Source organism: Lissotriton vulgaris, chromosome 12, assembly GCF_964263255.1.
Source record: "Lissotriton vulgaris chromosome 12, aLisVul1.2, whole genome shotgun sequence".
In the NCBI taxonomy this organism is placed as follows: Eukaryota; Metazoa; Chordata; class Amphibia; order Caudata; family Salamandridae; genus Lissotriton; species Lissotriton vulgaris.
The window spans coordinates 595,841,986-595,864,687 of NC_141700.1; the positions used below are offsets into that span (position 1 = coordinate 595,841,986).

Consider the following 22,702-nt stretch of genomic DNA (forward strand, 5'->3'; position numbering starts at 1 on the left):
TTGATCAATGAACAGCACATCATTTGTAGTGCCTGCCACCAAGAAGAGACACTGGTGCATTGTTTTGAAACATTGAAACTTTCGAGTGAGCTGTGAGTGTTTTCCCCGGACGGCACTCCAACTAAACAGTATTGTCTCCTCATGAAAGGCCTGACTTGAAGAGGCCCAACGCGAAGAAAAAACTGGAAGCGGATCTGATGGACTTTGGGTATTTTTTGTGAGCTTATATAGACTTGAAGTTTGGAAAATAATTTTTGCTGCTTTGCTGGCATTGTTTTAAAGTATTTCTGTTTAGTAAGAACAGAATAACGTCCACTCTCTGTGGAAGAGTATCCCTTTTTCATCTGAGAGCATTGATCAGGAACACCATTGTTTCACTTAAACATCTAATGAATTACTGAAATGCATAGGAAGCTATATAAAACGTTATTAGATAATTCTAGGATTTGCTGTCTGCTTAGGACTGTGCAAGTATTACGCATTTGACCTTTTGTTGTTCTTTTTCCCTTGCTGAATTGTATTATGGTATTTTGTTAAATTTTTGATTGGTTACCATTTGCCAGTTGCAGGGTCACGTAGGAGTACAAACGGTTCAGTTTGTGACCTGAGTAGTGGCAGTAGGCCTGCAGGACTTGCAGTGTCCCTATGACCTGCTAATAATCACAGCTGATGTACTCTACCAAGATTGCGTGAGCGACATTAGAAAATGGAGATTGTATTGAGGAATGACGATTTAATACTTTAATGTATTTTATTGGCTACTATATTTTGGTATGTTTCCCCCTACACTATTGACGTCTGCACCAACTTCCCAACATACTCTTTCTGTTTCTTCACATGAGCTTCATATTTTTCCTGAACATGAACTGGTTAGGTCAGAGTTTACTGATAATTCCTTTGGTACAGTATTTACATCAACACCAGCTAGTGATGAATATAGCCATGTATAGGTTATTGCCTATGTAAGGGCAAAAGGATGCTCTGTGGTTCTTGGCATTCTGAACCTGTGTTTTAAATGTCATGATTTTGTTATGAATTTGGTATCAGTGAACCGCAAATAATGAATGCGTTATTCATGAGTATTTTCGTCATGTTACACCAATGGATTCACTGTGCATTTGAAGGTTTTGCATTGAACACTTGGGTTTCATCTTGTAAATAGCAGCCATGTTATTCGTTGCCCTTACAGTAGGCTTACAGTAGGCTCTCTCCCATGGCAGAGTAAGCATTTAAAGGACATAACCTTAGCATGGGTTTTGTGCTGACTTCTGCATGACCTGACGACAGCTGACCCTGTTGCTCGAGGCTAACCTCCCAAGCCAGTCCCAAGCCAGTTCCTTGTTCAGCAGCTGGCGCAATAAAGTTCAAAGAGCAGGACATGTCCGACCTTTTATGGCACCTTTCCCACGGCTTCTATCTCCGTTCCATCTGTTGCTGCTTTTCCTTTAAGACATGTTCATCAATCTAGTTGAAGGGTTTTATGGTGGGTTTGTCCGGCCTGATGGAACAGGAAACCAAGCATGTGTGCAATTCTTTTCTTAGCCTGGACTTATCCTGAAAGTGGTGCTTTGTATGCACGTCCTGGGAATTTCCAACATAATGCACTTCAAAGCAGGAATGTGTGCTTAAAGCGAAATATTCTGTATAAAAGGCCTGTGCGAAGGCCATGCAGGCAGACTCTCTCATCCAGTTGCTTTAAGCGTGGCTGGGCGACGGAGCCTCACAATTAATGATAATAAAGATGTCTTTTCATATTTCAGATTCTGTGTTGATTTCTTTGCCACTCTTGAATGGACTACTTATTGGTAAGACCCCTGAGAAGGAGTATTGTAAATATTTGGTTCTTCAGTGGCAAATGCGGGAAAACCATAAATATGCGCTGTAAGTTCAGGGTGAGCGTGAAAGTGGCGGGTGAGAATGAGGACTGAGTTGTCTGAATGCAGGGTGAATTCCCAGACACTTGAAGTTAATCAGCATGTTATTGGCGGGGCGCAGGGTTTCAGATATAAGTTAAACTATTGCTATCATTGAATTAATCAGGGAATCAAGGGTGAAGGAAATGAATAATGTGCTGATCCTGCAACAAACTTCCAGTTAGGGTTGCCAGCTCATTATTTTGATGTTGCAGATGGCACAAAAATAAACAGTCACCTAAAGCCCTATTTACAGCACTTATCTGTGCGTACTTCGAAAAGCAAATATAAAGTACTTTTAAATGTGTTCTAGGGCTGCCTGAAGGATTCATGACTGAAAATAAAAGGAACAGACAGAAAGTCACATTACAAATGAATAATACTTTTTTATTTAAGACCCTATTTAGTGTCAAAGCAAGGTCTTTGCAGGCTCTTTAAACATACATGGCTAGCATTTTTTATATTGGCAACCCTTTTTTGTATTGCTTTTCATGAAATGCATTTTCACACTACAGCAGTAAGTTTAAAATGCAAATGTAAGGAATAGGCAGAGTCGGGGCCCAGGGGGTACTGGAAAAAGAAAAAAAAACTACGCTTAGGTAACCAGTTTCCAAATGTATGGAAATGGTCTTGAAAAGACCCGTGAAAAACCCGACTTTGCTGGAGTCTTAATAAGACTCCAGACACTGCCCAGCCGAGCCCCCAGCAGCACACCCACTGATCTCTGGCCCCGGGGCACTCTGAGGCCTTCAGAGTAAATGAAGGTAGCCTGGAAATGCAGCAAATAAACATCGCTGCACTTCCAGGCGTCTTCATTTACATGTGCTTGCAGAGGCCTTTGCGCCCCCCTGGGAACCCATCCACGCCCCCCCAGGGGGACGCGCCCCACAGTTTGAAGAACTGTGCTTTAGGCTATAGAGCAGAGGTCTTCAAACTTTTGTAGGTTGATCCCCCCAACTGAATTTTTTTAGATGTTGGGCACCCCCCCCCCACCTGACAGAAATTTCTGGACTCGACCGCCACGCGCACATTCCGGGCATATTCAGTGAATAACATTCAATACAGGGTTTAGTAAACTGCAGGTTTGTGAGTGGGTGGGTGTGGTGAAATGACAGAGGCTTATTACACAGCTCAAAACACCACTTTCAAAGATAAAATGTGTGCAAATTGTTTTCACTAGGATACTTTGTTTTGCATATGACATGGATTGATAATAACACCACCAACATAAATGTGACAGGTGTGCCTGTTTTTCAGAGACGGTCAATCTGTGGATGGATTTTTGCTACTGCCATCCTTAGGTTGTGCTCCACATCTAGTCTTGAACGGTACTTCGTCTTTAATACCGCAAGTGCTGAGAACCCAATCTCACATAAATAGGATGAGCTAAAAGGCAAGAGAGTTTTGATAGCAGTTTCTCCCATAGCTGAATATTCTGCAGACATTTTCAGCCAAGACAGGGACTGTAAGGGAGACAGTGTTGTCAGATGTTTCGAGAATTCCCTAGCTCAGAGCTGGTACATGAGAAACAAATCTTCTCTAGAAATCATTAACAAACGTTTCAGGCAGCATTATAATGGGATAATTGCCCACCAACCACTTATGGATCCGAAGACAGTTGAAAGTCCACAGAGAAGGCGCTGAACAAACACCTCATTGAGAATTCCTTAGTGGTACAATAAGTTGCTTGCCTGAAGTAGTGGGGGTTTGGGACACGTCAGAACTAATAATAAATTAATGATGTTGTCTAGTTTACTTGAATAACAACAAAGCCTGTAGGTCAAGTGGTGCTGAGATACATCAATTAACACTGGTGTAATTGCACAAAAAGTGAATCAAAAAAAGACTATCAACTATTGCTGATTAAGTCCTATCAGCCCACCTGATGGCGGAGCCTCATCATGTAGGACTTCCGAACCTAGGTCTGTGTGCGATCGCCCAGTTGTATTTTAGCGACGCATCACAGGACCAAGGTACGGTCACCGCAGTTGTTAGTACAGAAGGTGAGGCTGATATGTGCAGTGCAAAAATTAAAGTAAAGTGAAGTGTATTAAAATGGCTATCAAAGCAAACAAAGACCTTTAATAGTGTTTGCCTGGACGTCAGATTAAAAAATAGTGAAATGACAGTGTGAAAAAATCACTGTCTAACTTGCTTGGTAGAAATCCAAAAAGATCTATAAAGGGCCAACATGTTTCTGCCTTCCTGTGAAAAGTCACTGGCATTCGTCAGGGCCAAGCTCTTATCTGCTACTGCAAAGGCACTATCGTATGTGCTAAAATAATGAAAACTAGAAAAATAAGAGTGATCATTCAAGACCATCCTACCACATCTTCTTAGTATTGCTCTGTTGATGCAATAGGTCTTTCCTGTATAAGAACAAGAAAAGGGAAGAGAACATTGTAGACATTGCATGTGTATAATCCTCAAAATTACATCTACAGCAAATACTATGTAGAAGTTGCTATAACTGTGCAAAACCAGTGATAATTCAAAGTAACCTCAGACTGGACCATCACTACTTTGTGATAGTCACATACAAAGTGCATTGTATTGCGTCACCAAAAGTTAATTAATATACAAAAGTTTAACACTTACCCATCCGTGTGTGGGAAGTGAACCTCACCTCACCCAGCAACTGCTCGGACGAATAAGGCACCGCTCTAAACATATAAAGACAATCTCTGTAGTAGATGCATGTCTTGAGGATACGACCTCAGTGTACTGTTAAGAAACCCACTTATTTTCTTATCTGTCTATAACATGTACCCCACTGGTGTATCCGATGGCTACATCGAACGACTAAGGCATCTGACCCCCTTCAATGTGTTCAAGGAGGCGCTCCACAGTTGTGCCACGGCACCTACTAATGCCTATGAAAACAGCTGAGTGATGTACAGTGGGGTACATGTTATAGACAGATAAGAAAATAAGTGGGTTTCTTAACAGTACACTGAAGTCGTATCCTCAAGACATGCATCTACTACAGAGATTGTCTTTATATGTTTAGAGCGGTGCCTTATTCGTCCGAGCAGTTGCCGGGTGAGGTGAGGTTCACTTCCCACACACGGATGGGTAAGTGTTAAACTTTTGTATATTAATTAACTTTTGGTGACGCAATACAATGCACTTTGTATGTGACTATCACAAAGTAGTGATGGTCCAGTCTGAGGTTACTTTGAATTATCACTGGTTTTGCACAGTTATAGCAACTTCTACATAGTATTTGCTGTAGATGTAATTTTGAGGATTATACACATGCAATGTCTACAATGTTCTCTTCCCTTTTCTTGTTCTTATACAGGAAAGACCTATTGCATCAACAGAGCACTACTAAGAAGATGTGGTAGGATGGTCTTGAATGATCACTCCTATTTTTCTAGTTTTCATTATTTTAGCACATACGATAGTGCCTTTGCAGTAGCAGATAAGAGCTTGGTCCTGACGAATGCCAGTGACTTTTCACAGGAAGGCAGAAACATGTTGGCCCTTTATAGATCTTTTTGGATTTCTACCAAGCAAGTTAGACAGTGATTTTTTCACACTGTCATTTCACTATTTTTTAATCTGACGTCCAGGCAAACACTATTAAAGGTCTTTGTTTGCTTTGATAGCCATTTTAATACACTTCACTTTACTTTAATTTTTGCACTGCACATATCAGCCTCACCTTCTGTACTAACAACTGCGGTGACCGTACCTTGGTCCTGTGATGCGTCGCTAAAATACAACTGGGCGATCGCACACAGACCTAGGTTCGGAAGTCCTACATGATGAGGCTCCCCCATCAGGTGGGCTGATAGGACTTAATCAGCAATAGTTGATAGTCTTTTTTTGATTCACTTTTTGTGCAATTACACCAGTGTTAATTGATGTATCTCAGCACCACTTGACCTACAGGCTTTGTTGTTATTCAAGTAGTTACACAGGGGGTATTAGCCTGTTTGGTCGTTAAACACCTCCCTCGGACCCTCTCTTACGAGTTGTTATGATGTTGTCTAGTTTACTTCAGAGTAATGTTGTCTGAAAGGGACATGTTAGGGATTTTGGGTGCCCTGGACCAAAACTATTTTGGGGGCCCCTGTTCAGTACAGGTTTGAGTTTAAATGATTTATTTTCAGCTCTGCCATACCCTATTTCCCAGGCTACTAACGGTGCACAGGCACTGTAGTTGAAATTCTAAAATTGTTTACAGCTAATATTCAGAAGTGTCTCTATCAAGGGGCCCCTGGAAGGCTGGATTGTAGTGCATTTAGATGTCTCCTTTTGTAATTTAGGACGAAAACCTTAATGGGGCACGACATGCCCATACTTGTGTACAGGGGTGAGTGAGGCGACCATATGAATTTGGGTGTGCATGTTAGTGCAGAGTGGGACCAATGAATGTATGGTTAGTGGTGGGTTTATTGGAGTGAGATTGCAGATTAAACAGTGAGGAGAACAGGTGAGTGAAGTGTCACAAGTGCAGGTTGAGTAGTGTGCTCGTGTGACTGAAGGGTGAGGTACAGGGTGAAAAGCTCAAGTGCATTGTGAGTGCAGAGTGATCACTGTGAGTGGAGGGTAAGTGGGTGAATGATGTGAGAACATGGTGAACAGTGTGAGTGCAGGGTGAGCGGGTGAATGGTGTGAGTGCATGGTGATCAGTGTGAGCGCATTGTGATCGCTGTGAGTGCAGAGTGATCACTGTGAGTGGAGGGTAAGTGGGTGGATGGTGTGAGTGCATCGGGGTCAGTGTGAGTGCTGGGTGAGAGTGAAAGTGAAGGGCGAGAATGAGGAGTGAGTGGTCTGAATGCAGGGTGCATTCCCAGACACTTGAAGTAACTCAGCATTTTATTGACGGCAGCGTAGGGTTTCAAATGTGTTAAACTATTGATAATATTGCCGTAACCAGGGATCAGGGTGGAGGAAATAAATAATGTGCTGATCCCTCAACAAACTTCCAGTCTTATGATTACGGTTGCCAGCTCATTATTTTGATGTCACAGATGGTATAAAAATAAGCAGTCACCCAAAGCTGTATTTTCAGCACCTGTCTGTGCATACTTTGAACAGCAAATATAAATAGAAAGAACTTTTAATTCTTTTCTAGAGCTGCATGAATGATCCATGACTGATAATAAAAGGGAACAAAGATAGAAAAGTCACATTACAAATGAATCAACAAAAAGAAGGGGGGACCGGGAGCTCGTTAACAGTACAAATGAATACATACTTCTTATTTATAACCATATTTAGCAATTTGCAAGCTGTTTAAACAATACATGGCTGGCTGGCATTTTGCGCGCCTGCCTGTGTAATTTTAAAAGAAACTTTCAGGGACGTTTTAAGGATTTTCGGGCCTATGGGCTAAATGTATTTTTGGGGCCCCTGTGCGGACCAGATTTGATTTTATGATCTAGTCTCAGCTCTTTCATGCCTTCTTTGGTCAAATACTAAATGTGTGTACATCGGATATTCAGGGATAGTGATGTGTGTTTTCAGTATGTAACACAACAGCAGTTCACTAATATTACTGTAAATAATCTGTCACACCCTTCTATTTCTCATATATGAGGTCATGTATTAATCTAAAATAAACTTTTTATATGGATGTCGCATGATACATAAACACATTTTGTCTGCAAAATGTCTGTAATAGACTTTTACACATTAAAAACGAATGATTGAAAAACGCTATTTACAAAATTGTGTTTTAAAATGATTCAAGGTCATGAGGGCAAGACTCTGTGAAATAGAGCTGGCTCTTTCAACTCCCCCCCCCAACTCCCACCCCCTTTGAAAGGCTGGGGCCCTGGGCCAGAGCTCACTTTGCCCATGCCTTAAACTTATCTGGAAACTTTGTTTCCATTCTGGGAAGAGCTGACTCTCCCAGGAGGGGGTTAATTCATAAAGCTGACATGCTACAGGTGCAGTGGGAGGCGAGGGGTCTCCACTGCTAAAACCGAAAGCGTGTCTGTTTGTTTGCTTTTGGTTTTAGCGGAGGAGACTCCTTGCCTCCCACTGCAGCTGAAGCTGTCAGCTTTGTGAATTAACCCCCTCCTGGGAGTGTTAATATGACGAAAGAACGGCACCTCCTGCCCCATCGATCTCCCCTCCCTCCTCCTTCTACATACAAGAAGACTTGCACAGATGGACTGACGGACGCAGGAACAAAGGTCAGATTGAAGTGGAGTGCGCGCCCCCCCTGGGAAGGTGTCGCCCCACCCAGGGGGGAGCGCCCCACAGATTGAAGAACACTGCTATAGAGCATGAGTCAGTGATGGCATTGACTTGGGGGCATCTCTATCTTGCACTCGATGATGATTGATGGTCAGCCAACTGACCCTTTGAGTGTACTTCTTTGTCCTGACTACAAGTGGGAGTAGGTCCAGCCCTTCAGGTCATCTCACAGGTCTCAAACAACAGATGCAGTCCTTCTTCTGTTCTTCCACGTGTCTAATCAGAGTTCTGAGGAGGATGGCTTGGGCTGACACATTTTTGATTGGGAGAAGTTAGTGAATGGGGGTGATACTCTGCTTCTCCCTAATCAGTGGGGTAAATGTTTCCAGGGACAACCCTACTCACTTTTTCAGTAATTTCTGTTTGCTCTACTGCAAACATCCCCACAATGCATCTTACTCCTAAAATTCAAGATGGCGTGACTCGTTCTCCTTATTCAGAGCCTGTTCATCTGCCGAAAGATTGGCCCAGGGAAATGAGTAGCTCCCCCTTTGTCTGGTTCTGGGGGTAACGTCACTCCCACTGGGTTTGGAACCAGCCTGGCTAGTGGAACAAAAGTTTGTCTTCCTTAGTCTAACCTTAAATTTACTTGTAAAAGTGTGGTTCTTTTACAAAGTAGTGAAATTCCTGGAACCACCCTAACTGGTCTTTCTTTAAGAGAAAGGAAAATACTTCCCCACACCCAGGCCATTGTTTTTTAGGAGTAGTTTTTATACCTCATTAAAGTTAAGCACTGTCTGAACAGCTCCTGCCAAGACAATACAAAGTAGCCACCAGAAGCTTGAGGCAGGGGAAAGGTGACATACTAAATGTTACTTCTCAAAATATTTCTTACAAATCTAACTTTATCATTGGATTTGATTTGTAAGAAATATTTTAAAATAGTGGTTGAATCTTTTCTCTGGCTGGTACCAAACTCAACATAACATAATTCATGTTTAAATCTGTTCTCTAGTTTCCTCATATGGTAGCCAGAGCTTTCCACAGTGACAATAGCTTTTGGGGGCTTGTTACCCCAGGGATATAGTAACATTGCATTCCTACATGTTCACTTTTAAATATCATCACCCTACCTTGTGAACTACAAGGCGTGCATAGGAGTTACTGATTAATAATTAAAAGGAAGTGTTTCCCCCTCTCAAAAGGGTTATTTTGGAAACTGCTGTTTCAAACTACAGCAGTCAGGCCACACTAGTAGGCCCAGAGGCATGTTTCCCTGTCACACCAATGGATGTCACAATGAGTGCTGATTAGCCAATTTATTAATGTTTTAGGGGTCAGAGCACATACACTGGGATCTGAACAGCAGTTGCAGAGTGTCCAAAGGCTACAAACCACAATATAATCTAACATAAGTGTGCGGGTTACCAGGCAAAAAGAGGCATTTTTTCACAAAACACTTGCTAAATTTAGCTTCTAGTATTTGATATTTGCTTTCAATTCTGTGTTCCAACCTGTTTAAGTAGTGCTCCGGAACGACTCCTGTAATCAATTATTTAAAAGCTACAAGAAGAAAATATATATAGAGAGAATGGGTTTTGGTAATCCCTATTCAGCTATTGGGTTTTCGATGCTTTTTATAATTGCCGTTGCTTGGATCGACGTTCAGTGTTGCATTTTAAGAACAACTACATTGTCCCATTGTTGTTGATAGAACCCTCAAGTAGTTCATTTGCTTGGCTGCAGATTTGCCATGTATCTTTGGACCAAATGTGTTTTCTTTGCTGCACTTACTCTGCTGGCATGACAGCATTTTAATTGATGATTTATGCTATGTTTTATTTAGCAAATGCTTACTGTTTGAATATCTCAACATTTCATTAAGACAAATTGCTGTTCACTAATTGCTTTTGCAAATGTGTTTGTGTTACTTTGCTGTCATCATAATACATTTGATTAACAGCTGTTTTTGTTCACAAAGTAAGGATGTACATGCATTTTGCTTTTCTTAAAGCTGACCAAATATGGGTTGTTCGTCAAAAGTCTCTACAATGCAATAGTTTGCTGTGATTGCCTTTGACATTCTCCACTTACAAAGCAAAACCTCATCTTTGACTCGTTTACACAATCCTCTTCTTTGAGAGTGCTGCTTAGCACTGTTAATGCAGGCTGTTTTACAACAAGGCTGCTCCCCCAGCTTCATAATGTTATGAGCCAAACATTGTCTACGTTGTGCAATGTTCTTTCTAGGGCAGCCTGGGGGGGGGGGGGGGGGGGGGGAATCACACATTGACCCAAAGATTACAGTATTCTCCCCCTAACTTAAAGCCACACCTACTAGATTTGCAAAATGTGTTTCCAATCTGTCTGCTTTTACTAACAGTTTTTATTTGTAGTTCATTGTAATTTGAATATTACTAAAAACAAATCACTTCTTAATTTAGCTTTATGCTGAAATTACATGTTAATTTGCATGGAATCTTTAACTCATGATAAGAGTGTGGGATACTCTTTGAAGTAAATTTCCTCTGTCTTATTCGGCAGTCGAACTTCACAGACTTTTTAATGTATTTTTGCATTACAGGTACAATTTAGATCCATTTGATAATTATTCCGATGAGCAAATCTGGGAAGCACTGGAAAGGACATTCATGAATGATACAGTGAGTAATCTATTGATGATGATGTATATGAGTGTGTATCATGCCAGGTGTTATAGGCTGATATAGTTATATATTAAATTATATTTAATTATTAGTGTTATATTAAATCTAAAATATAAAATGAATGAATGACTCTAACACTCCTTTCTGATACAATATTTGCTCACAGAAAGTCCTGCTTGCACTATCAAGATAAAGGCCTAGATGCATCAAGGGTTTTTCGCAAACGGTGCGAATCGCAAAATTCGGACGTTTGCAAATGCAAATCCCGTTTTTGGGATGCATGAAGCATTTTGCTATTTTCGCAATTTCAGAAATCGCAATTTTATTGCGATTTCTTCAATTGCGATTGCATTTAAGAAATCGCAATTTAGCGATTTCTTAAATGCAATGCATGATTACTTTGGAATTGCGAATTCGCAATTTTGAAGGGGTAAATTAGCATGAAGTTGAACTTCATGCTAATTTACCGAAAACTTTCAAACATGCACTAGTTGCATATTTGAAAGTTTTAATTTACACACACACATGTCCTTGGGTCATGTGTGTGTGTAAATTGCACTTACAGTTCAATTTCAGGGGTGCAGGGAGGGGTTATTTGAACCCCCCCCTGCACCCTTGAAATTGCATTCACATTTTGCGAATCGCAATTTGAAATTCGCAAAATGTGAATGCCTTCCCATTGATTCCTATGGGCCTTTTGGCCCATAGGAATCAATGGGAAGGGTTTTCCTTAATTGCGATTCGTAAATTGTGAATCGCAATTAAGGAAAAATACCGAATCGCAAAATAATTTGCGATTTTTTGATGCATAGCATTTTGCGATTTCTTAATTGCGATTCCTTCATTTTCGCAATTAAGAAATCGCAAAATGTTACAATGATGCATCTAGGCCAAAGTTATTTGTTCCTGAAGAGGCAAGGGGCAAGGCGAAAGGACCAGCAGGTGACCACAGACAAGACATAGCTGGGGGCGTGCTGCCTGCACCCATAGCCAAATTCTAATGCAGTGGTGTTCAATGTAGATGTAGCTACTTGATGCACGTCATTTCAATATACCACAATTTTCAGAGTGGTAATACCAGCTAATGGGACTTCGACTCTTGGGAAATAAGGTGATTAAACAAGTGCCTCAAAATGTACAAGTAATGTAATAATGGAGGTGATAACTGTCACTAGGACTGTAAGAAATTAGGTTATTGGTTGAGTGGGTGAAACTCCTACTCAAGCAACAACCACAATCTTGTGGGGGTGAACCACAAAAGTCACTAAATTAACAAGTGCTTAACCCTCTGATAGCTTGGCAAAATAGCAGCCAGGCTTAACTTAGAGGCAAAGGGTAAAGTACTATTGCAGCACTCAAAAAGTAATAAAGTGAAAAGACAAGACAAAACAAATACCAAATTATCTATATAGTGACACCAAAATGAATTAAGTCCAATCAGTAGAACCAGTGTTTGAGGTTTATTTCTAGAAAGTTGCACCTAAAAGATCAAAGCGGCAACAGATGTATCTTGTCGAACAAGGCTGGGGCAAAGGCAAAAGTTAAGGCTAACCACGATGGAACATGGGTCGGACATACAAGGTGAATTGGGCCTGGTCTGGCAATATCTCTGGACTTTGAAGAAGAAATTTTGAAGAACGTTCCTGAGAATGTATAGTTCAGTGGGTAAAGACAGCAGGAGGCGGCCTTGTAATAGTGGAGCTGCTGGACAGAGTTGCGATGATGATTTTTACCTTTGGACTTATTTGAAAGTTGAAAATCTCCTGAAGGACAAAGTTGCAGAGTGTAGCCAATGAGGGCTCAATGAGGCTGGATACCTTCTACAAGAGATCCCACTAAGCATGATTTGCAGTTGCAGAGAAGAAATCAAGCCGATCAGAGACTCACCTTGGGCGGATCTACTGGCAGGTAGCTTGCGGTCTTCAATCACTTCTCAGGACACTGGTTGGTGAAAAGTGTTATGAATCTGCGCCTTTAGCACAACTTCCAAGGGTCCAGGGCCTTGACGAACCAGTTGGGGAGTTAGGAATCACTCCAGCAGAGGCCAGGTGCAGAGTTCAGGTCTCTGTAGCTTCTTCTGCTCTGGTAGCTCACACGGATGAACCAGTTAACTAGCCTTTGGAGTAATTACTGGTGTTCCTAGGTTCAAGAAGGTGGTCCAGTTCTTATTCAAACAGCAAGACAGGCCATCAAGCAGCAGGGAGGTCCTCTGGTAGCAGCAGGGCAATCCTCTGGGGTTCCTAGCAGTCCTTCTGAAGTATTCAACAGGTCCACGAGTGTAATAAAGAGGTGTTCCGAGGGTCCAATATGTATATCTAATGGTGGTCTTTGAAGTGGGCAGGATTTCTAGGCTTCCATCACACATAGTCTGTAATGTTCTCATCCTTTCCCTGCCAAGGCACCAAGAAGTCTGGGGTCCCAAAAGGCAAGTGCCAGGTTCCTTGGTATGTGCTGGAGGCAAGCCCTTTGAAATGCAAGTGGTACAGGGAACAGCTAAGTACCCAGCCAACTAAGGAGGCTGGTTCATCCTGCCTATACCCAGTCTCCTTTGTCTCACTGTCTGAAAGGAATACACACACCCCCAACAGCAAAGCCATTCATAGTCATGTGACCCAGGACACTGGCAGCAAGCACCAAATAGTTAGGGTAAGTATTCGACCTGGCAGTCTTGATGTAGCCTTTTCCCTAACCTTTTGCCTTCTCCCCTCTTGTTGACTGGATTTTGTTTTTGTTAATATTAGGACATCTAACCTGTGCTAAAGTGCTTATGATCTCACCTTCAAACCTGGTAAAACTGGCTTACACCTAATGCCACATGTATTTCATTTACATATAGGTCATTAGTAAAGTGGTACTACAAGTATCTACGCCCTGTAAATTGAATGCTACTAGTGGACCTGCAACATTTTTGTGCCACCCACCTAAGCAGGCCTTTAAAACATAGCTCAGGCTTGCCACTGTAACCTGTGAGCAGGTTTAAGCTGCCAATTTGACCTGGCAAAAGAAACCTTTTGCCAGACCTAAACCTCGCTATTTATTAGATACATTTCACCCCTAGTGTAGGACCTGACCAGCTCATAGGGCAGGGTGCGTTGTATTTAAAAGGCAGGACATGTGTTTCTTTTTAAGTTTTACATGTCTTGGTAGTAAAACTACCACATTAGTTTTCACAACTGTGAGGCCTGCCTCTCCTATTGGATAACATTGGGTTACCTTATTACATTTAATGAATGCTAACTTTTGATTGGCAACAGGTAGAGATGTCATGTTTGGTCTCAAAAGAATTGTCAATTTCTATTTGATTTTTATAGTACCATGAGGTTGAAGGCCCAAGAAAATTGACATACGGATACATACTTAAGAATTCACCAAATGCGTGGATATCTAAAGGTACAATATGTATACATAACATAAAATTACATTAACAGTACACTGAACTTTGCGCACAAGCTCTCCCACCCCACCAATATTGAGAGGCAAAAAACAAATTTTCCCACGCACCCAAATAAACAGGACAGTACAACATATCTTTTAAGCTGCAACCCTCCCACGAACCTAGTTCTACAGGGATTGTGATGGTAAAGGGGGAAGATCTATGCCCGATAAGCTGCCCAACGGGACCAGATTTTCCTATGTTTTTGTGGGCAGCCTCCCGCCTGAAATACCGCCATTTCTGGGCCCATATACTTGTCTAGTTCTCTACGCCACTTCCCCAGTGTCGACGGAGAAGTGCCTTTCCATAATTGGGCAATGTCCCGTATGGCAACTGTGAGGGCGAAGAAGGGAAGATGCTGTTTATAGCGGTTCCCACCTATCTCCTCCATGCTGTGGAGTAAAAACAAATGGGGATCGTGAGGCAGGTCCCACAACAGCATCTCCTGAAGGCAGTAAGATATTTTATGCCAAAAGGTCTGTAGGGCCAAGCAACTCCAGACCCTGTGCAAAAATGTCCCCTCCTCCCTATCGCATCGCAAACATTGTGGGGATCCTCCAAAGACAGATATGAGTATAGTACACATGGTGAACTTATATTTTTTAATGTTTTTATTTATAGGCATTTCAACAAGGTACAGGACGTCCACGTCCAAACATGAGGAAGTCACCTCTACATAACATCACTGCATTACAACACTCTAACTCCAAGCGGGCTTAAGCATATGCTGTATATGATAACCCAGTAAACATGACATCATGTGTACATCACAGCTGTTCTTCAAGTCCAGTCAAATAGTCAATTAAAAAGTGCCAATAGTCTTTCGGTCTTGCCCCCAATGGTAGCACTTCCTCAAACAGTTTCAAGTTGTCTTTGCAATAAACCATATCTTCAATCCAGTGTTTGGTTTGCAGTGCCACTTTACCCCCCCCAGCAGATCGCTACCCTACGTTTGGCCAGCAGTAGGGCGATTACACTGAACTTGCGTTTGCGTGCTCTGACACCCGGCAAGAGTCCCAACAAACATGTACGAATATTGCACTCTAACTGCATGTCAATCATCTTGCCTAGTATATCAGTCACTGGTAGCCAGAAGTTCGCCAATCCCCCACAATACCACGCCATATGTATAAAATCATCGTTATATGTACCACATCTTTGGCATCTAGCATCTGGTCTAAGGCCATACTTGTGTAATCTCTGCGGTGTATGATACCTGTGATGTAAATACTTAATGTGTATTAGCCTGAGGTTTCCATTCGGTGTCAGCAGTTTTGTGATCATGCCTGTTGCGGCCCATTCTTCATCCGTGAGTTGGTTGTCTAAACAATTATCCCATTTCTTGCTCGCCTTATGTGCTGTAGTACCTATCTCAGCTTGTAGCGATACATAGAGCTTGGACACTAGGTGTCTGGGGTCAGGTGTCGTGAGAAGCAACTGGAGGGTCAGTAGCGCTGATGGTTCTGATGGGTAGGTCGGGTATAGTGCTCCAAGTGCTTTTAGTAATCTATAGTATGTAAATTTGAAGAGCATCGATTGGTTCTGGATGTATGCCAGGTCTTCTATACGTTTGATCATTCCATCTTGGAATACATCCCCCATGGTATCTATTCCTACCTGCCTTAGGAGTTCCATTTACATCTTTTCCTGCGTTACCGAAATATGTGGGTGGTGTTGTAGAGGTAATTCTGGTGCATAAATTGGTTGTTTTTTCACCTTTTTCGCTTTTAGTCTCCAGGCCTCATTGGTAGTGTTGATTGTGTTTATATGATGTTTGTGTAATGCTGGTCTATCATGTGTCAGTATTGCTTCCAATGGTAAAGGGTGTGCGTCTCCTTCTTCAACTGCGACATGTGTAAGAAATGGGATCTTATGGAACCAGAAATGAGCATATTGGGCCTGGGCGCAGAGATAATATAGTATGAAGTCAGGAACTTTATATCCCCCACGAGCAAACGGCAGTGTCAGCGTTTGGAGGTCGATTCTGGCTGTTTTATCCACCCATATCAGTTTTAGTGTCATGGAAGTAATTGCCCGAAACACAGCTGTAGGGGGTTTTATCGGTATATTATTAAAGAGGTAGAGCAGTTTTGGGAGAACCACCATCTTAACCACCGCTATTCGATCCGCTAGTGATAGCGGTAATTGTATCCACCTGTCTATTTTCTGCTCTAGCCCCGTGACCACTTTACCATAATTTGTGCGTATTACGACTTCGGGGTCCCTATGATACCATACCCCTAGGTAGCGAATTGGTTCTGTTTGCCAGTCCAGGGGGTAATCCGTTGGGAATGGTTGGGTGCTATCAGTGAGCGGGATAATAGTCGATTTAGACCAGTTTATGCTAAGTCCTGATTGATATTCAAACTTGACGTATTCACGCAATAGTGGGTTTAGGTTGGCTTGCGGGTCTCGCACATATAGCAGCATATTGTCTGCGTAAAGTGATATGTGGAGGGGTCTCTGGGGGAATTGCAGTGCCAAATAGTGATGGCTTTGTCGTATCTTGCAGGCTAGGGGTTCTATCGCTAAGGCGAATAATGGGGGGATAGCGGGCATCCCTGTCTGGTGCCTCTTCCAATGATAATTGGGTCTGATATGTATTTGTTTACTCGAATGCGTGCAGTAGGCTTAGTATATAGTAGGTGGATCCACTGTAGGAACATTGGGGGGAAGCCCATCTTGACCAGGATGGCACGGAGATATGTCCAGGCTATGGTGTCAAAAGCTTTCGTGGCATCTAACAAGATTGCCGCAGCCTTCGTGTGAGGTGTCAAGTAGTGGGGAAATGCGAATAGGGTTCTGGTGTTTTGGGACGTGGATCGGGTCGGGATAAAGCCAGACTGATCAGGCAAGATCAGCCTGGTCATCAGCGGTTGTAGCCTATTTGCAAGGAGTTTAGAAAGTATTTTAGTGTCAACATTTATAAGAGACAGTGGTCTATACGAGTCACAAGACTCCGGATCTTTATCTGGCTTTAGAAACACCAGCATCATAGCCTCCCTTAGTGAGGGCGGTAGAGTCATTTTCTCATGCGCAATTGCGCATCCCCCAGCATGGTTACAATGTGTGGAGCTAGGAGGTCCACAAAGGCTTTATAAAACTCTCCCGTGTACCCATCAGGGCCGGGCGCCTTTCCATTAGGTAGCGATTTTATGGTTTCAGTGACCTCTTCTACTGTCACAGGCATGGATAGGTACTCTCGTTGTGCGTCTGACAGCCATGCAAGTGCTACGTCGGCACAGTAGGTATCAATTTCGGTCACCGAGGCGGTTGTGTTTGCCGTGTAAATCTTCCCATATGCATGCATGAATGCCTCCAACATTCCCTGCGGGTCTCGTCGTAACTCTCCCTGTGCATCTCGTACCGCTGTGACCCCAGGTGGCGGTTTCTGCGCATTTATTTTAGCTGCCAGAAGCGCTCCTGGCCTCCCGGCTTCTCGCCACTTGTCTCTTATGCATATAGTTAAGCTCCTCATCTGCACACTTTTGGTATGCGGTTAGTTCGGTCCTGATTTTGGCCAGTACTGATGGGTCTCGAGTTCTTTCGTACTCTACCTCTAGTTCTCGTATCACACCCTCCCTTTTCGATAATTGATTCTGAAGATCCTTTAGGATACCAGCATTGGTGCTGATGCATATTCCCCTAATATTGGCCTTAAAGGCCTACATAGCAGCCCCGGGTCATCGGTGGTGGGTGCATTGAGCTCAAAGTAGTCTGTTATGGCTTTCCGCATCGTTTCTTTATAAATCGGATCTATGAGCGCCCTTGCATTGAATCTCCAGCTGAATGGTGGGGGAATATAGTTGGGTAGTGCTAATGATAACAGCACTGGATTGTGGTCTGATTGTGTACGTGGCAAGTGTGATACGTCCACCATCCAGTGTAGCACTTTAGGGGACCCCAACCAGTAATCTATTCTCGACCAGCTGTTGGGTGCCGCCGTGGTGTGTGTAGCTTCCAACGTGGTCGGACGTTTAGTTTGCCAGAGGTCTATCAGGTGCTTGTCTAGCAATATGTCATGCAGTTTTTTTAGTGCTTGTTTGTGCGTCTCCACCGATGTACTAGATCTATCCATTGCATCATTTAGTGCCAGATTATAGTCCCCCCCACACCACTGGGACATCTGGTAATTCATTGAGTTTCATCCAAAGTGCGCTGAAAAATGCTGGATCATCTACATTGTGTGCATAAATATTTAGAAGGTTAATCCTTAGAGTGCCCGAGACGGCCACATAGCGACCGTCGCTATCCTTGTGTACTTGGTCTGTCACAAAGTTTAAACCTTTCCTTATGAGTATCAATACACCTCTTGAGTACGAAGAGTATGCTGCCCCATACCCCTGTTCTGCCCATCTGTTGCCTACAGTCGTTTGTGCCTTAGGGTCTATATGTGTTTCCTGTAGGAAGGTTATGTCTATATGTAACCTTGTGAAATATGATAGAATTTGTCTAATTTTCTTAGGGTTTTTAAGACCATGTACATTCCAGGTTATTAGTTTTAGTTCATTTGACCTATGCTTCTCAACCATTACAATGGTGATGTCTTGTGCTAGTCGCTGTGATGCTGTTGGTATCGTTAATGCCTGTTATCAGCCCTACTGGATATACTGTGAACATCAATACATTTCCCTCCGGAGTATGGCAGTGAATCTCAAATGCAGTGTTTTAAACCTGTTAACCCCAACTTCTCCTTGCCTCCCACCACCCACTTTAGCATCCCAATCATGCCAAAGACATTCCCCACCAGTAACAAATAACTTGATACAACCGTAGTAGTGGGACACCCTGTCGGGGGGTCCACTCGGGTCACACAATTCCATCCTACATAGAGGATGTGGCCAGGTTCATAATATTGCCGTAAATGCCCCTCGATTGTGGTCGCCCTACGTAAAGTGGGGGGCGGCAACAATCAGGCCAAATCCCTCGCCCATTTACCCCATACGTTTGGCAGTCTTATCGAGGTCCAGTTAGTACCCCAGGTTTCAGTTCTCGGGGTTCAATGTCAGTCTAATCATCAGCGCCGTTAAAATAGCCCCCCTTGATCAAGATCGTGTATTGCACAATTTGGCTTTTACCTGGTCCGGATATTACCATATCGCGCCAACTCTACGAAGGTGTTCTGGGGTCTGCCATTACTATACCGCGAATTTTCGTGTGTGGCCTTGTGTAGATTATGCATCATTCCAGGGCCGTCGTCGCCAACGGGCGTTCGAGTGACACCCTTCCTGTATGCTTGAACGTGTTGCACTGTCATCGCCTCTTGAGAGACACTAGAGTTGCGTTTCATTTCACTGTTTCTCCCCTGCATATTCTTTACGTATCTGTAGACTATGTATAATGATCGCAATCCCTCGTCGTCTTGGCTATTGCGACTTCATTTTGCTATATACATCCTCAGTGCGCTACTCCGAGTCATGATTCCGCTCCTGTCTACGCTGCTCTCGTCGTCGGTTTCCGATTTTTTTAATATAGTCATTCGCTTCTTTCAGTGTTTGACAGATCACTGTTTTTCCGTCCTTAGTTATTTTCAATCTGGCGGGGTACAGCATTGCGTAGTCCACCCCCATGTCTCTCAGTTTCTGCTTTGCTGGTAGAAACTCTCTACGAGCCATTTGGACATTTATCGTGAAGTCGGAGTAGAACTGGAGTGTATTCCCTTGATGCTCGATCGTTCGCTTTTCCCTCGCCAGTTTGAGCACCGTGTCCCTGTCTCTGTAATTCAGGACATGGGCGACTATCGGGCGCGGGGGAGCTCCCGGTTTTTGGTCTAGGAGCTAGGGTACTGTGGGCTCATTCCACTAGGAATACAGATGACAGCGGTTCGGCCCCCAAAATAGTTTTTAACAGGTCCTCGACATAAGTTTCCATGCTGACAGTGTTGGTCGATTCCGGAACGCCCGCTATGCGGATGTTATTGCGTCGGGACCTTGTTTCCAACTCCTCAGACTTGTTTTTTCTGACTTCCAGGACTTTGTCCTTTTCCGAGCATTTTTGTACAGTTGTGTGGGATTCGTCTTCCACTGCTGAAAGGCGGGTCTCCACCTCTTCCACTCTCTCCACATGTTTGGCCAGAAACCGGTCCCCGGAAGCTTGTTTCCTTTCCAGTAAAAGAATTGGCTTGGTAGTTTGGTCTGCCCTGTTCCCATGATGCACTGGGCCAGGGACAGACTAATTTGCATGTAGCCAGGTTCTGAGCAGTGAGCTAAAAAACAGTGATGGATCAAGCCCTGGTCTGTTGACTGGGTAAGAGTATTCTGCTTTATTCAGAAACTCTTTCCATCACCACCCCTTTTCTGAATCGTTTTGTCCACCATAAGCGTGGAAGGGTATACTCAGACATTAGTCCCTTGCTCACTGTACCATCAGGATTCAAGCAAGCCGGGCCGAAGACGGCTGTAATGCCAGAAACCGGTCCCCGGAATCTTGTTTCCTTTCCAGTAAAAGAATTGGCTTGGTAGTTTGGTCTGCCCTGTTCCCATGATGCACTGGGCCAGGGACAGACTAATTTGCATGTAGCCAGGTTCTGAGCTGGGATGGTGCAGTGAGCTAAAAAACGGTGATGGATCAAGCCCTGATCTGTTGACTGGGTAAGAGTATTCTGCTTTATTCAGAAACTCTGTCCATCACCACCCCCTTTTCTGAATCGTTTTGTCCACCATAAGCGTGGAAGGGTATACTCAGACATGAGTCCCTTGCTCACTGTACCATCAGGATCCAAGCAAGCCGGGCCGAAGACGGCTGTAATGCCAGAAACCGGTCCCCGGAAGCTTGTTTCCTTTCCAGTAAAAGAATTGGCTTGGTAGTTTGGTCTGCCCTGTTCCCATGATGCACTGGGCCAGGGACAGACTAATTTGCATGTAGCCAGGTTCTGAGCTGGGATGGTGCAGTGAGCTAAAAAACGGTGATGGATCAAGCCCTGATCTGTTGACTGGGTAAGAGTATTCTGCTTTATTCAGAAACTCTGTCCATCACCACTCCCTTTTCTGAATCGTTTTGTCCACCATAAGCGTGGAAGGGTATACTCAGACATGAGTCCCTTGTTCACTGTACCATCAGGATTCAAGCAAGCCGGGCCGAAGACGGCTGTAATGCCAGAAACCGGTCCCCGGAAGCTTGTTTCCTTTCCAGTAAAAGAATTGGCTTGGTAGTTTGGTCTGCCCTGTTCCCATGATGCACTGGGCCAGGGACAGACTAATTTGCATGTAGCCAGGTTCTGAGCTGGGATGGTGCAGTGAGCTAAAAAACGGTGATGGATCAAGCCCTGATCTGTTGACTGGGTAAGAGTATTCTGCTTTATTCAGAAACTCTGTCCATCACCACTCCCTTTTCTGAATCGTTTTGTCCACCATAAGCGTGGAAGGGTATACTCAGACATGAGTCCCTTGCTCACTGTACCATCAGGATTCAAGCAAGCCGGGCCAAAGACGGCTGTAATGCCAGAAACCAGTCCCCGGAAGCTTGTTTCCTTTCCAGTAAAAGAATTGACTTGGTAGTTTGGTCTGCCCTGTTCCCATGATGCACTGGGCCAGGGACAGACTAATTTGCATGTAGCCAGGTTCTGAGCTGGGATGGTGCAGTGAGCTAAAAAAACGGTGATGGATCAAGCCCTGATCTGTTGACTGGGTAAGAGTATTCTGCTTTATTCAGAAACTCTGTCCATCACCACCCCCTTTTCTGAATCGTTTTGTCCACCATAAGCGTGGAAGGGACCTCACCCTTTTTCACCATGCCAGCACCACTGCAGGGTCCTGCTTCCACATTATCGGCCTCCTTCGGAAGGTGTTCCCCCTTCTACCTGACGATACCCGGAAGACCCTGGTCCAGGCCCTCGTTTTGAGCCGCCTGGACTATTGTAATGGCTTACTCCTAGCTGCCAATGAAGGTGTGCTTAATAAACTACAGGTGGTGCAGAACACCGCAGCACGGCTGGTGACCAACACCCCCCCCAGAACACCGTCCCTCCCCCTCCTTAAGGCCCTTCATTGGCTTCCTATCCGCAAACGGATAGAATTCAAGATCAGCTGTGTGATACACAAACGTTTACACAATCTGGGACCACATTACTTGACAGACAAATTTGTTTACCACCGTCCATCCCGTATCCTCAGGTCCTCCAATCAACAGCTGCTTCAGGTTCCTAGACATTATAAGACCCATTATAAGACCAGACAGGGAGGCCGTGCCCTATCCATCATGGGTCCTCGTCTATGGAACAATCTCCCCCTCTCCCTCAGAGAATGCCAGAGTCACACAATTTTCAGGAAACGCCTAAAGACTGTACTATTCTAGGAGGAGCTCTTCGACCTGTTCACCTCACAGCACCGCGCGGAGATACACCTTCGGGTGTGATGCCGGCGCGTAACAAGCCTATAAATAAAGGGTATACTCAGACATGAGTCCCTTGCTCACTGTACCATCAGGATTCAAGCAAGCCGGGCCGAAGACGGCTGTAATGCCGGAAACCGGTCCCCGGAAGCTTGTTTCCTTTCCAGTAAAAGAATTGGCTTGGTAGTTTGGTCTGCCCTGTT

General features: G+C 43.7%; 1 protein-coding gene across 1 annotated transcript in view; it reads left to right on the plus strand.

Annotated features, from left to right (window-relative positions):
• LOC147677799 (ATP-binding cassette sub-family C member 12-like) overlaps positions 1-22,702 on the plus strand; it is a 2,578,840-nt gene that overhangs the window by 2,390,761 nt on the left and 165,377 nt on the right. Inside the window, exon 28 of the mRNA XM_086945588.1 lies at positions 10,657-10,735. Within this exon, the coding sequence (XP_086801714.1) occupies positions 10,657-10,735 (79 nt within the window). The remainder of the gene's footprint in view (positions 1-10,656; positions 10,736-22,702) is intronic.